Below are 14,804 nucleotides of genomic sequence, written 5' to 3'. Positions count from 1 at the left end.
TGACACTGGTTTCGTAGAATACGTATCTCGTCAAAATAGTATATTCAACAAACACTTAGTTTATTCTATACATAAAATTTTGTGGTATCCACTAGTGTAAATATTTTAAATTTGATCGGGTTCCTTCATTGTATGGTTGTAGGATCGAGGAGTAGTAAAAAAAATCATCAAAATCATAACTAAAATGACCGTTAAATCATTATTATTTTTGTTTGAAACCGTCCAAGGATTTCGTCTCGTCACCTAATCTCCGAAAATTTATTTTTGGAATTTTTTGGCGTATGAAATCTAGGAGTATATACCAACTAGATTAACGGTTCGGATTGTTAAAATTAATTTCTTAGACTATGAAAATCATCAAAGGAATTGAATATGCGAAAAATCATTCATTTTTGCCCAATGAAATATTATATTTGGCCCGACCAACTGTAATCCCTAAATCATAAAGTAGACCTCTACCCTACGGAATTTGGAAGATTCGTCCGTGGGGTGAGGTTAATTTTTTTGAGTTCTTAATTTAATTTAATTTTTCATTAACTTAAAGAATTGGGGTTTTTCTGACGACATCCGTGGGGTGAGGTTAATTTTTTTTGAGTTCTTAATTTAATTTAATTTTTCATTAACTTAAAGAATTGGGGTTTGCCTGACGACGTATTTGTTGGTCCATCGGGCAAATTTGGCATAATGCTCGCCGATTTGTCCCTTGCCATGATCACTTTACCCGTCTAAATTATTCGTCGCCTAAAGTATCTGAAAATAAACTAAAGCAATGACCAATTTTGCCTGACCAAATTTTTATTTTTGTCGAGCAAATTAACTTTACCCGATTGTTCGTCGGACAAAGTTTAGTCGGGCAAATGGTAAGTTCTTGTAGTGAAAGCGAACTCTGACTTCAGAATTACATTACTTTCCAATCATCCTTTTTACGTCAACTAATGAATTTCATAATTTTACATAGCAACCTTAATTACTTGACCAACCCTATCACGTAATTAGTTTCTTAATCTGACATGACCAAACAGCTAGTTATTTCCTTACAAATATATATATATATATATATATATATATATATATATATATATATATATATATATATGCGTCATTTGATATTTATTAAGGAGCCTACATGATTTCCTACGATTGCCAGTCCGTTCTTCAGTAGCTTCAGTCTTTAGTTAGTTGCCTCAATCATATGCACGACTGAGGTGATCTCGAGAATGGGGCTTGTAGGTGTCGAATTTATCGTGCTGTCGACAAGTTTGAACCACTGGCTTGCTGGGTCGCAAGAATTATCTCTGCTCAAGCATTTGCAGGAACTTGTGACAACTGTATTGCTAGAGTCTACATCAAGGCAAACTTCAGTGCCATCCGTGGTCTTAGATTGAAGGTGCAACTTAGAATCCGAAATGATATCCCATTGCGAATTCGTGGTAGTACAAAGTATACCCACTGCTGCCGGCTTATTCAGTTCGTCAGCTTGTATGCAGAAATACGTTCCTTTCAGCGTTAGGACCTTCCTGGATGAATAGGTCCAGGCTCCAGACTGAGAGCATGGACCTCACTTCAAAGGGCCAAGGAATCCAACTTTTAGGAGGCAGAGGCCTGTGGCTGGATGAAATATGATCTTGTGCATTCTGGATTGAGATAAGCCTGGCCCTACAAACAACACAAACACACAATAAACCTTTCTGACACGAGCGATATTCTATCTTAAACTAATTTAAACTCCAAGGAGAAAGATTTGAATTCCTGTGTATATTGGGGTCTAGCTAATGTGGCTGCGGCACTGCACCATGTTTGTCACAAGCAAATTAGCGTTAGCCCTCCAAAAATGAAGTATATGATTCAGATCTCTCAATAAAACAAAGATTATGTGTTGCACTCAGTCAGCTATGTGGGCATGCAAGGTCGACGTCTCATCAACCGTTAGAAATCACTTGAGTGCATAGGCGACGGATATTAGCAAAATCAAACGAGGAAATTGAAACACGCTATTACCTTGCAAAGGCGATTGAAGGACAGAAAGTCTCTGAGTTAGGCTTGAATTCCTGATATCACTCCAATCCCAGTTCAAGATTCCATAATACTCTTCCATACCCACCACCCCTTCCCTAAAGTAATAACTCCCAACCAGAGTCCACAAAGCAAAATCCACATCAAGTTCAGCAGCAGCCGCCATGAAGCAGTTTAAGTACCTGTTATCATTTACATTGGTTCCCCTTTGGTCCGCCCCAAACTCACTCACAAACAATGGGAACCCTTCTTCAAGTAAAAATCCCGACTTTCTCTTCACGTTATTGTATACTTGGCCGCACACTTGGTTGGGATTGCCGCTCTGCCATGCCTGCCCGTCTGAAAATCCATACCAGTGCACTTCAAATACTGTTTTCTCGGCAAATGTGAGGTTCACCGGCCGTTTGGCGAGGAAAGATAAGTCCGTGTCAAAACTCAAGCCAGAGAGAATGACAAGCACGTCTGCGTTTGCCGAGTGCACTGCCTCAGCTCCTCTTTGCATGTACCTATAAAACGGATGGTTAATAAAAGTTTAAGGTAATTTTAGTATTAGTTCGTATTGATCAGTCGTTTGTACAGCTGGTTTTGGTTCGGTACTGGCCCAATGATTCACAATTTTGCTGCTCTCACTTTATATATAGAAATAAATGAATTCGTTCTCAGCTTGAAATGAAATAACGCACTTACTTGTACCAATCGTTAACATTCTGTTTGGGGCCTCGCAGCTCATTCCTCAAGCTCATGCCGACCACATTGCTGACGCCTTTGAACAATGTGGCCATTCGAGTTAGGCCAGTGATCCAAAGGTCAGGGTTGAAATACTGGTCGCCAAAGAAACCATTGCCGTCGGTGTTGCTGCAACACCACCCAGGCTTGCTTAAGTGATTGTCCAGTATAACCATCACATTGTTGCTCCCAAGGCTAGAAACCACTGCCTAAACATATGATAATAAAATTAGTCATTATCTTTTGTGAATATTTGGAAAAAATAATATGAAGGAGCTGTTATCGTATAAAATGAAATATTTAAAACCATATAATGTATAAAACCTAAATGTATTTCACATAGTTGAGAAAAACTTAGATTAACATACCGGCACGGTTATACACCCCTCTTAAACAGTGTGTATTTATGAGTTTGACGCTTGTAGTTTAGGTAGAACTCCACTTTAGCACTACTTAAGTTTTTGTAATTTACTAATTCTTGCAATTTGACTTGGTAAATTACATTTTGTGTAGTGAAATGATCTATGAATAGAGGATCGACAGATGCGAAACTCGAAATCACACCATTAGTAATAGGTCCAAGCACTCCTCTTTTGTGTAGTTGAGATTTAAGTATGTAATTTACCGATTCTTGCAATTTAAAGACAACAATTTAATTGTCAATTTATTTGACAAAATTAACAGGTGTGAGACATAGTGAGGAAAATTTGTTCCTGCTAGGTGTAAAAAATCATACATTCATCTCAATTGATAATTTAATACAACAACAACAACAAAGCCTTTTCCCACTAAGTGGGGTCGGCTATATGAATCCTAGAACGCCATTGCGCTCGGTTTTGTGTCATGCCCTCCGTTAGATCCAAGTACTCTAAGTCTTTTCTTAGAGTCTCTTCCAAAGTTTTCCTAGGTCTTCCTCTACCCCTTCGGCCCTGAACCTCTGTCCCGTAGTCACATCTTCGAACCGGACCGTCAGTCGGCCTTCTTTGCACATGTCCAAATCACCAGAGCCGATTTTCTCTCATCTTTCCTACAATTTCGGCTACTCCTACTTTACCTCGGATATCCTCATTCCCAATCTTATCCTTTCTCGTGTGCCCACACATCCCACGAAGCATCCTCATCTCCGCTACACCCATTTTGTGTACGTGTTGATGCTTCACCACCCAACATTCTCTGCCATACAACATCGCTGGCCTTATTGCCGTCCTATAAAATTTTCCCTTGAGCTTCAGTGGCCTACGACGGTCACACAACACGCCGGATGCACTCTTTCCATCCAGCTCGTATTCTATGGTTGAGATCTCCATCTAATTCTCCGTTCTCTTGCAAGATAGATCCTAGGTAACGAAAACGGTCGCTTTTTGTGATCCTCGCTAGATTGCTCCGGTCATTAGTGTGGATAAGTATATAAATGGATAGAGATAGGAAAGCAAACACAAGATGTACGTGGTTCACCCAGATTGGCTACGCCCACGGAATAGAAGAGTTCTCATTAATTGTGAAGGGTTTACACAAGTACATAGGTTCAAGCTCTCCTTTAGTGAGTACGAGTGAATGATTTAGTACAAATGACATTAGGAAATATTGTGGGATAATGATCTCGTAATCACGAAACTTCTAAGTATCGGAGTGTGGTGTCGTCTTGACTTGCCTTATCTGTCTCATAGGTAGATGTGGCATCTTCTCTGGAAGTACTCTTCCTCCATCCAGGGGTGGTATCTTTAACTGGTGGAGATGCACAAGGTAATGTATCAATTTCACTTGAAGCTTACTTGTAGTTTCAGGCTTGGTCAAGCGCGATACAAACCATGTAGTAGGAGTCCCCCAAGTCGCCGAGCTAGGGGGTCTGCTGAAAGAGGTGACAGACAAGGTAAGCAATCAGAGCTCCGACTGATTGTTCACCTTCTCCCCATCTTGCAGCAGCATGAAGGATAAAGAGAAGAAAAATGAGAAGAGATGATATGAGATACTTTTGCTTTTGAAGAAGTAACTTTCCACAGGCTTATTCTTGAACTGAGCTGGAGGGTTTTCTGGTTTCCTCCAGAGTATAAGGCCGACTGAAGAATTTGAGGGTCAAAACAAGTCCATCAAATCTAGAGTACGTTCCACCCTGCTGATATGGGATACTTTTGCTTTTGACAGAGTAATGGATGTATCGGCACGTGTGCTGTTACGCTTGTCTCCACATGCTTCCTTGTATCCTTCGCACTTGCCCTATCTGTTCCTCAAGCAGATGCGGAATCTTCCCTGGAAACATAAGATGATGAAGATGAGTACTCGAGAGCAACGCCAGGTAAGTAATCAGGTAAGGGGTTCCAGGCAGTCAGTTCCTGGCTGGAAGCTTGATTCCAAGTACTGACTGATTGCTCTCTTTCTCCTTGTCTTGCAGGTAAAAACAAGGCCAAAAGAAAAAACAGGGAAAAAGCATGATATGGGATACTCTTGCTTTTAACCCTGATGATATGAGATATTCTTGCTCTAGTATAGCTTGTTTGCAGAGGTATTATCGGGGGGAAAGAAAGCTGAATATTTCGAAAGGCTTTGTTGGGAGTGCCCTCTCAGATATGATGAAGGGTTGAGCATTTTTGCAGGTCTGCCTGTCCGTTGGGGATGGAGGTCGACATATATAGGAGTCTCCCTAACAACAAGTAGTAATGCTATTCCTTTACCCTGCTTGGTCATAGCACGGTAGTGGGAGCTGCCAGTTTCACATGTTTTAACTCTGTCAGAGCACTTTGAAAAAGTGGTCTGTGGTATCTGGCTCTCGAGATTCGGAGAACGATGCCTCTTCGATTTTTGAGAAAGCAATCATGCTGGGGGTCTGACTCTCGAGATTCGGAGAGCAGTGTCTCTTCGATTTTTGAGGAAGTAATCATGTTGGGAGTCTGGCTCTCGAGATTCGGAAGGCGGTGCCTCTTCGATTTTGGAGCAAGCAATCTTGTTGGGAGTGTTGTCTCGAATGTGAGTAAAGGTTGGACATGTTTGCTAGTCTACCTTGCCACGAAGCACAAAGGTTGACACACAGGGACTTTCCAATTATCCAGCAATGGTACTGTTCCTTTACCCTCTCTTCGATTTTGAGAAAGTAGTCATGTTGGGAGTCTGGCTCTCGAGATTCGGAGGACGGTGCCTCTTCGATTTTGGAGCAAGCAATCTTGTTGGGACTGTTTTCTCGAATGTGAGTAAAGGTTGGGCATGTTTGCTAGTCTACCTTGCCACGAAGCACAGAGGTTGACACACAGGGACTTTCCAATTATCCAGCAGTGGTACTGTTCCTTTACCCTTGTGGGTAATAATATGGTAGCTAGACCTTCAAAATTTATGTGTCTAAACTTTGTTAGTGCTGTTTCTTTGCTATTCTTTTACCTTTCTTGGTCAAAGCGATGTAGTGGGAGCTGCAAGCTTCACGTGCTCAACTTTGGCAGAGAACTTTGGCAAAGTGATCTGTGGTACCCATGAGTTATTGTTGCGTGTGGGAAGTGGGTGATTGAACAGTAAGATTCATGTGCTTTCTACTTCACCAGAAGTCTTCGACAAAATGCCCATAATTTCTGCAAAGCTGAGTGTGCGTGTGACAGGTGCTGACAAGGCTAGAAAAGTAGGTGCCTCTTCGATTTCTGAGATCGGCCCTCGTGGTCTCTGAGCAGCCCAGCTTTTGAGAAAGCGAGCGCCTCTTCGATTGATTCGGAGAACGGTGCCTCACCGATTTTTGAGAAAGCAATCATGCTGGGGGTCTGGCTCTCGAGATTCGGGGAGCAGTGTCTCTTCGATTTTTGAGAAAGTAATCATGTTGGGAGAGTGGCTCTCGAGATTCGGAGGGTGGTGCCTCTTCGATTTTGGAGCAAGCAATCTTGTTGGGAGTGTTTTCTCGAATGTGAGTAAAGGTTGGGCATGTTTGCTAGTCTACCTTGCCACAAAGCACAGAGGTTGACACACAGGGAAGTGGGTGATTGAACAGTAAGATTCATGTGTTTTCTACTTCCCCAGAAGTCTTTGACAGAATGCCCATAATTTCCGCAAAGCTGAGTGTGCGTGTGACAGGTGCTGACAAGGCTAGAAAAGTAGGTGCCTCTTCGATTTCTGAGATCGGCCCTCGTGGTCTCTAGGGAGCCCAGCTTTTGAGAAAGCGAGCGCCTCTTCGATTTCTGAGATCGGCCTTCGTGGTCTTTGAGCAGCCCAACTTTTGAGAAAGCAAACGGCTCTTCGATTTCTGAGATCAACCATCGTGATCTCTAAGCAGCCCAACTTTTGAGAAAGCAAACGCCTCTTCGATTTCTGAGCAGGCGCCTCTTTGATTTCTGAAGCTCCGTCGAGTGCAGATTTTTATAGAGGCTGGCATTAAGTTCCAAAGCACACTTGAATCTCCACCAGTAGAAGCTTCATTCTTGCACTTCTAATATCTTGATTTGTCCGACCTCTTCTCTCTTCAACACCTTTGAAAATGTCTGGCCCCTCCGACCGTCGTTTTGACTTGAACCTTGTTGAAGAGGCAGCCCCGCCTTCTCCAGACAACATATGGCGCCCATCCTTCGTCTCCCCAACTGGTCCTCTTACCGTTGGGGATTCCGTGATGAAGAATGATATGACCGCTGCGGTGGTGGCCAGGAACCTTCTCACTCCCAAAGATAACAGACTACTTTCCAAACGGTCTGATGAGTTAGCTGTTAAGGATTCGCTGGCTCTCAGTGTTCAGTGTGCAGGTTCTGTGTCTAATATGGCCCAACGCCTATTTGCTCGAACCCGCCAAGTTGAATCATTGGCGGCTGAAGTGATGAGTCTCAAACAGGAGATTAGAGGGCTCAAGCATGAGAATAAACAGTTGCACCGGCTCGCACATGACTATGCTACAAACATGAAGAGGAAGCTTGACCAGATGAAGGAAACTGATGGTCAGGTTTTACTTGATCATCAGAGATTTGTGGGTTTGTTCCAAAGGCATTTATTGCCTTCGTCTTCTGGGGCTGTACCGCGTAATGAAGCTCCAAATGATCAACCTCTGATGCCTCCTCCTCCTAGGGTTCTGTCCAGTACTGAGGCTCCAAATGATCCCCCTCCGGTGCCTTCTCTTTCTGGGGCTCTACCGACTGCTGAGACTTCTCCTAAGCAACCTTTGTGAAGGCTCCCTCTTGTGTGTTTATTTTGACTCATGTATATGTACATATTTGTAGCTTATCGGGGATATCAATAAATAAGCTTTCCTTCATTTCAACGTATTGTGTTAAATACACCAAAGCCTTCTTCGCTAAGTTCTTTGAATTTTCTTTTGTTGAAGCTTGTATGTTGAAGCTTTCTGAGTGGAGCATGTAGGTTGGGGTAGTGTTCCCTTAATTTCCCGTGTGAGGAAAACTTCTTGGTTGGAGACTTGGAAAATCCAAGTCACTGAGTGGGATCGGCTATATGAATCTTAGAACGCTATTGTGCTCGATCCTGTGTCATGTCCTTCGTTAGATCCAAGTACTCTAAGTCTTTTCTTAGAGTCTCTTCCAAAGTTTTCCTAGGTCTTCCTCTACCCCTTCGGCCCTGAACCTCTGTCCCATAGTCGCATCTTCTAATCGGAGCGTCAGTAGGCCTTCTTTGCACATGTCCAAACCACCGTAACCGATTTTCTCTCATCTTTCCTTCAATTTCGGCTACTCCTACTTTACCCCGGATATCCTCATTCCTAATCTTATCCTTTCTCGTGTGCCCACACATCCAACGAAGCATCCTCATCTCCGCTACACCCATTTTGTGTACGTGTTGATGTTTCACCGCCCAACATTCTGTGCCATACAGCATCGCCGGCCTTATTGTCGTCCTATAAAATTTTCCCTTGAGCTTCAGTGGCATACGGCGGTCACACAACACGCCGGATGCACTCTTCCACTTCATCCATCCAGCTTGTATTCTATGGTTGAGATCTCCATCTAATTCTCCGTTCTTTTGCAAGATAGATCCTAGGTAACGAAAACGGTCGCTCTTTGGTATTTCTTGATCTCCGATCCTCACCCCTAACTCGTTTTGGCCTCCATTTGCACTGAACTTGCACTCCATATATTCTGTCTTTGATCGGCTTAGGCGAAGACCTTTAGATTCCAACACTTCTCTCCAAAGGTTAAGCTTTGCATTTACCCCTTCCTGAGTTTCATCTATCAACACTATATCGTCTGCGAAAAGCATACACCAAGGAATATCATCTTGAATATGTCCTGTTAACTCATCCATTACCAACGCAAAAAGGTAAGGACTTAAGGATGAGCCTTGATGTAATCCTACAGTTATGGGAAAGCTTTCGGTTTGTCCTTCATGAGTTCTTACGGCAGTCTTTGCTCCTTCATACATATCCTTTATAGCTTGGATATATGCTACTCGTACTCCTTTCTTCTCTAAAATCCTCCAAAGAATGTCTCTTGGGACCCTATCATACGCTTTTTCCAAATCTATAAAGACCATGTGTAAATCCTTTTTCCCATCTCTATATCTTTCCATCAATCTTCGTAAGAGATAGATTGCCTCCATGGTTGAGCGCCCTGGCATGAACCCGAATTGGTTGTCCGAAACCCGTGTCTTTTGCCTCAATCTATGCTCAATGACTCTCTCCCAGAGCTTCATTGTATGACTCATTAGCTTAATACCCCTATAGTTCATGCAATTTTGTACGTCGCCCTTATTCTTGTAGATAGGCACCAAAGTGCTCGTTCGCCACTCATTTGGCATCTTCTTCGTTTTCAAAATCCTATTGAAAAGGTCAGTGAGCCATGTTATACCTGTCTCTCCCAAAACTTTCCACACTTCGATTGGTATATCGTCTGGGCCTATTGCTTTTCTATGCTTCATCTTCTTCAAAGCTACAACCACTTCTTCCTTCCGGATTCGACGATAAAATGAGTAGTTTCTACACTCTTCTGAGTTACTCAACTCCCCTAAAGAAGCACTCCTTTCATGTCCTTCATTGAAAAGATTATGAAAATAACCTCTCCATCTGTCTTTAACCGCGTTCTCTGTAGCAAGAACCTTTCCATCCTCATCCTTGATGCACCTCACTTGGTTTAGGTCCCTTGTCTTCTTTTCCCTTGCTCTAGCTAGTTTATAGATATCCAACTCTCCTTCTTTGGTATCTAGTCGTTTATACATATCGTCGTAAGCCGCTAACTTAGCTTCTCTGACAGCTTTCTTCGCCTCTTGCTTCGCTTTTCTATACCTTTCACCATTTTCATCGGTCCTCTCCTTGTATAAGGCTTTACAACATTCCTTCTTAGCCTTCACCTTTGTTTGTACCTCCTCATTCCACCACCAAGATTCCTTTTGGTGTGGGGCAAAGCCCTTGGACTCTCCTAATACCTCTTTTGCTACTTTTCGGATACAACTAGCCATGGAATCCCACATTTGGCTAGCTTCCCCCTCTCTATCCCACACACATTGGGTGATTACCTTCTCTTTGAAAATGGCTTGTTTTTCTTCTTTTAGATTCCACCATCTAGTTCTTGGGCACTTCCAAGTCTTGTTCTTTTGTCTTACTCTTTTGATATGTACATCCATCACCAACAAGCGATGTTGATTAGCCACGCTCTCTCCTGGTATAACTTTGCAATCCTTACAAGTTATACGATCCCCTTTCCTCATTAGAAGAAAATCTATTTGTGTTTTTGACGACCCACTCTTGTAGGTGATCACATGTTCTTCTCTCTTCTTAAAGAAGGTGTTGGCTAAGAAGAGATCATATGCCATTGCAAAATCCAAGATAGCTTCCCCATCCTCGTTTCTCTCCCCAAAACCATGGCCACCATGAAAACCTCCATAGTTGCCTGTCTCCCTGCCCACGTGTCCATTTAAATCTCCTCCTATAAATAACTTCTCCGTCTGAGCAATTCCTTGCACCAAGTCTCCAAGATCTTCCCAAAATTTCTCTTTCGAACTCGTATCCAACCCTACTTGAGGTGCGTACGCACTAATCACATTGATAAGTTCTTGTCCTATTACAATCTTGATTGCCATGATTCTATCTCCTACCCTCTTGATATGTACAACATCTTGTACCAAGGTCTTGTCCACGATGATGCCAACACCGTTTCTCGTTCTATTTGTGCCCGAATACCAAAGTTTAAACCCTGAGTTTTCTAGATCCTTTGCCTTACTACCAACACACTTAGTTTCTTGTAGGCACATAATATTTATCCTTCTCCTCACCATAACTTCCACTACTTCCATAGATTTTCCCGTTAAGGTTCCTATATTCCACGTTCCTAAACGCATTTTGCTCTCTTGAACTCTACCCTTCTGTCCTAGCTTCTTCACCCTCCCCCGTCTAATAGGATCAAAGTACTTCTTTTGTGTGTCCCGGGTAAAGTTGATAGGAGCATATGCTCCCAAACAACTTTGAGTGGAGTCGTTCGAAAAGAAGTTTCTATGGCCCCCTTGCTCATTTAACACTGCATCCGGGTGCCGATGGAGATACAGCGACCCTTGCTCACTTATCACTGTGCTCAGGCCACACAGCGCGCCACTTACGGGTGACGCCCTAGCTTTAGCGCGATTTTGTTCTGGATTCATTTTCATAAGGATTCGACGTGATCATGGAGTGCCGGCTGTCGACTACCTGACGCCCTCCCCCTCCTCCTTTATCCGGGCTTGGGACCGGCCATGTAAGACATAGGCGGAGTTTCAATTGATAATTTAATAATTTAATAAAATAAAACATAAAATTATCTCACTAGAATCATAGTCGTTGACAACATCTAATACTGTATGTACTACATCCATAATTGAGAGAGTTTTGAAGTATTTCAGGAACACGACTCAATACAATACAATTGATTAGAAATGAGAACTTATTCCCGGCACATTAAAAGATTTCTCTATATCTAAAACTATATGGACTAAAGTGTATCTTATCCAAAACTACAAGGACATAAAATCATACTTTTGGTTGTATTAATCTATTCTAAATCATGATATGTTATACCTAGATTAGTAATACTAGTACCACAAGATATTAATATTAATTATTAAGAGCTTGGGTTATGTAGTGGACCCACTTAAGTTCTAAGGGTTGCTAAGGCCATCTCCAACCATAGGTCCAAAAATAGCCCGAAATAACACGAAAATCGTTTCCAACTGAAAGTTAGGCTAAAGGGCTTGTGGCCCCATCGGACGAAAACCAGCCAATCAAGCCAGCGGGCTGGCCATCTCCAACCAGCTAGCTAGCTTGATAAGCCAGCCCTTTTTTTTTTTCTTTCTTTTTTTTGGAGGATCTTTTTTGCCCAACTTTTTTTTTTTAATTTCTAATTTTTTTCATACACCATTTCTCACATACTTTTCACCATTCCACACTATCTTACCTCATTTTATTTCAATTATTCACATTTCCTACCATGGTCCTTTGGCCCCCTCGATTGGAGATGATTTTTTGTCACATGACCCTTTGGTCTCTCGGTTGGAAATGGTATGAAATATGACATAACACTGTTTATTAAAATATTAATTTCTTGGAGAGCTATGGGTCTAAAACGAGTCATCTGGCCCTCCTTCGGTTGGAGATGGCCTAAGTGGCAGGTAGAATGGTGGTGTATAATTTGGGTCACCATCATACTAATTACTGTGTAATTTATTTGATTTTAGTAATTAAAAAAAACTATTCTTGATATTTCCATCATTAACTAAAGCAATAATATTTTGGAACAAGGATCCTCTCTAGATTCTCTTTGTAAGGATCCGAAGAATCAATCAATCTTGTCCATTCATTATATATCGTGCAGTTAGTTTTCGTTAGGTATTATTTATAGTCAATTTTAAATTTTAAATTTAAAATGATTTCTAACCGTACGATGTATGATGAACATATAAGATTGATTGATCATCCGGATCCCCACAAAGAGGATCTCAAGAGGATCCTTGTTCTAACTGTTCCATGAAGTTGAAAATTGATACATATCAGTAATTTTTTTATTGTGTTGAAAATATAGACCAATCACCAAATGTAATAACACAAGTGATTGAATTTTTTTTTTAAGGTTTCTAACTATTATATTATTACACATACTGTATTTGACCGTATTTTCATTACGCGAAAAAAATCTCTGGATAGCCGGGGGTGGACTGACATCCGACAGATAATCCATGCACAATAATTTACATATTCGATGATCATGAGTCAGGTACGTATATCAGATGTCGGTCATTTCACTGGAAAGTTACCCTTAGCTTAGCTTATACGTTAAACTAATCCATAAAATTAACTTAGAGAAAACCTAATTTTTGTGGGGTCCATACATATTATAATAAGAATAGAACTTAGCTGCTAGAAGAATCAGCCGCATATCACCAAACACTGCTAGACATGTGTCCAAATTGTATTAAAAAAATTAACAATTTAAATATGCATTTAGTTGTGATTGGTTATTAGCAAGTGCTGCTGACAGCAGCTAAGTCCCATTCATATAATAATTAAGCAAATGATATAAATAAATAAAATAACCAGCATAGTTTCTTTTCCTATTCTCTGTTTGTTTCACGGGAAGATCAGAGACTTGTACCTGGTAAGCTTTCAAGAGGGGGAGATCGACGAGGGCGGGATTGTTGGACTGGATACCGGATATAGAATCGAGCAGTCCGAGGCTCTGAAACGACTGCCGAACAGTGACAGCCGCCAGCGTCTCATTGGTGGCCAGGAAAAGCGGCCACGTGAGCCTGACGCAGTTGAATCCCAGCGACACGATGAGCTTGGCGATTGCGTCCACCGGCTGCTTGCTGAGGCCTTCGGCTACGACGGTGTCGAGATGCGACACCCAATTCACGCAGGCCAGCTTCACGCGCTGCCCGCTCTCGTCGACGATCCATCGGGAGGAGGTGGAGAGTGGGAGAGCTGAGACTGCGGGCGTGAGTGTGAGAAGGGAAAGGATCGAGAGAAAGGAGAAAAATGAGATGATTGACCTTGCCATGTTGGGAGGAGGAATATTGAGAGTATATGGAAACTCAATCTTCATTTTATATACTAGTGATTCAAAGGCTCACCACAAATTTAATTACAAAATGCTATTTTTACTATCTAGTTGTACCATTATTTGTATTATCTTGCTAATAGAGATGAGATTCACGTGCATTGGCGGACCCAACCTCTATTAGAAAGATGGTACAAATAGTGTTACAAATAGATAGTAAGTATAACACTACTCATTTAATTAATCATGAAGATATAAATTATTGAGGAAATTTTAGCAATGGTCCTTTAATTTAAACCCAATTGGAGTAATGGTCCATCAACTAATAATTTGTGACCATTAGTCTCTTAGCTCATCAAAAAGTGCAACTATGACATTTTTCGTTAACTCTGTTAGAATTTCCGTCAAAATAAGTCATGAGTCATGCACATAAGGCTAAATCAAGGGGCAAATATGAAACCAAATAAGAAAAATTGTATCAATGATCCCTCAACTTTAACCCAATTGGAGAGATGGTCCATCAACTCTAACCCAATTGGAGCAGTGATCCCTCAACTTTAACATAATTGTAGCAATTGTCAATCCAACATAACTCATTTTGATAGAAATTTTGATGGTGACGAAAAAGGCCATAACTAAACATTTTGATGAGTTAAGGGATCAATGATTGTGAATTTTTAGTTGATGGACTATTGTTCCAATTGGATTAAAATTGAGAAACCATTGCTACAATTTTTTATAAATTATTACAAGGCTTTATAAACTTAATAAACATCTTATTATGCTAAGTAACATGAAAAATAATTGTGTATTTATGAGAGGTCTTAGGTTCGATTCTTGCCAATGATGTATTTGAACTATATTATTGCTAGCTTATTGTAAGAATTAGCCCAATCTACCGCCTCCTTAGCGTAGATAATATCGTTTGTTCAAAAATCTTAATTTATTCGTGTTATGACATGTATTTAAGTATTAGTATTTTTCTTCAGGTTTATAAAATATAATTAGAACGCCGTCCACGTATATTATAAGACTTGAATTAGTAAAAAATATGACAATGCGATCATATATACTATAAGACGTCAATTAATAAGAATATGTGACGGGACAACCATCACAATTATTCTCTAGTTTCATCATTTTAATAGT

The 14,804-nt window shown here is 41.1% G+C and overlaps 1 protein-coding gene across 1 annotated transcript; it reads right to left on the bottom strand.

Annotated features, from left to right (window-relative positions):
* Window positions 1–865: 865 nt before the first annotated feature.
* LOC126608066 (glycosyl hydrolase 5 family protein-like) lies at window positions 866–13,715 on the bottom strand. Its single transcript, XM_050275827.1, has 4 exons — window positions 13,251–13,715; window positions 2,701–2,948; window positions 1,999–2,519; window positions 866–1,656 (listed from the first exon to the last, which is right to left on the bottom strand). Exons 1-4 carry the CDS (start codon window positions 13,698–13,700, stop codon window positions 1,559–1,561), a joined length of 1,317 nt encoding a protein of 438 aa, XP_050131784.1. The 5' UTR covers window positions 13,701–13,715; the 3' UTR covers window positions 866–1,558.
* Window positions 13,716–14,804: the final 1,089 nt, after the last annotated feature.

Source organism: Malus sylvestris, chromosome 16 (genome assembly GCF_916048215.2).
Source record: "Malus sylvestris chromosome 16, drMalSylv7.2, whole genome shotgun sequence".
Classification (NCBI taxonomy): Eukaryota; Viridiplantae; Streptophyta; class Magnoliopsida; order Rosales; family Rosaceae; genus Malus; species Malus sylvestris.
Note: the sequence above shows the minus strand (reverse complement) of the source record. Positions and strands in the feature narration are given on the sequence as shown.

Excerpts from the sequence above, each read along its gene's own strand:
- LOC126608066 (XM_050275827.1), bottom strand. The coding sequence starts at position 13,700 with ATGAAGATTGAGTTTCCATATACTCTCAATATTCCTCCTCCCAACATG. Across the intron at positions 2,520-2,700 it reads AATGTTAACGATTGGTACAA|GTACATGCAAAGAGGAGCTG; the intron begins GTAAGTGCGTTA and ends TCCGTTTTATAG. Across the intron at positions 1,657-1,998 it reads CCTTCAATCGCCTTTGCAAG|GGCCAGGCTTATCTCAATCC; the intron begins GTAATAGCGTGT and ends TGTTGTTTGTAG.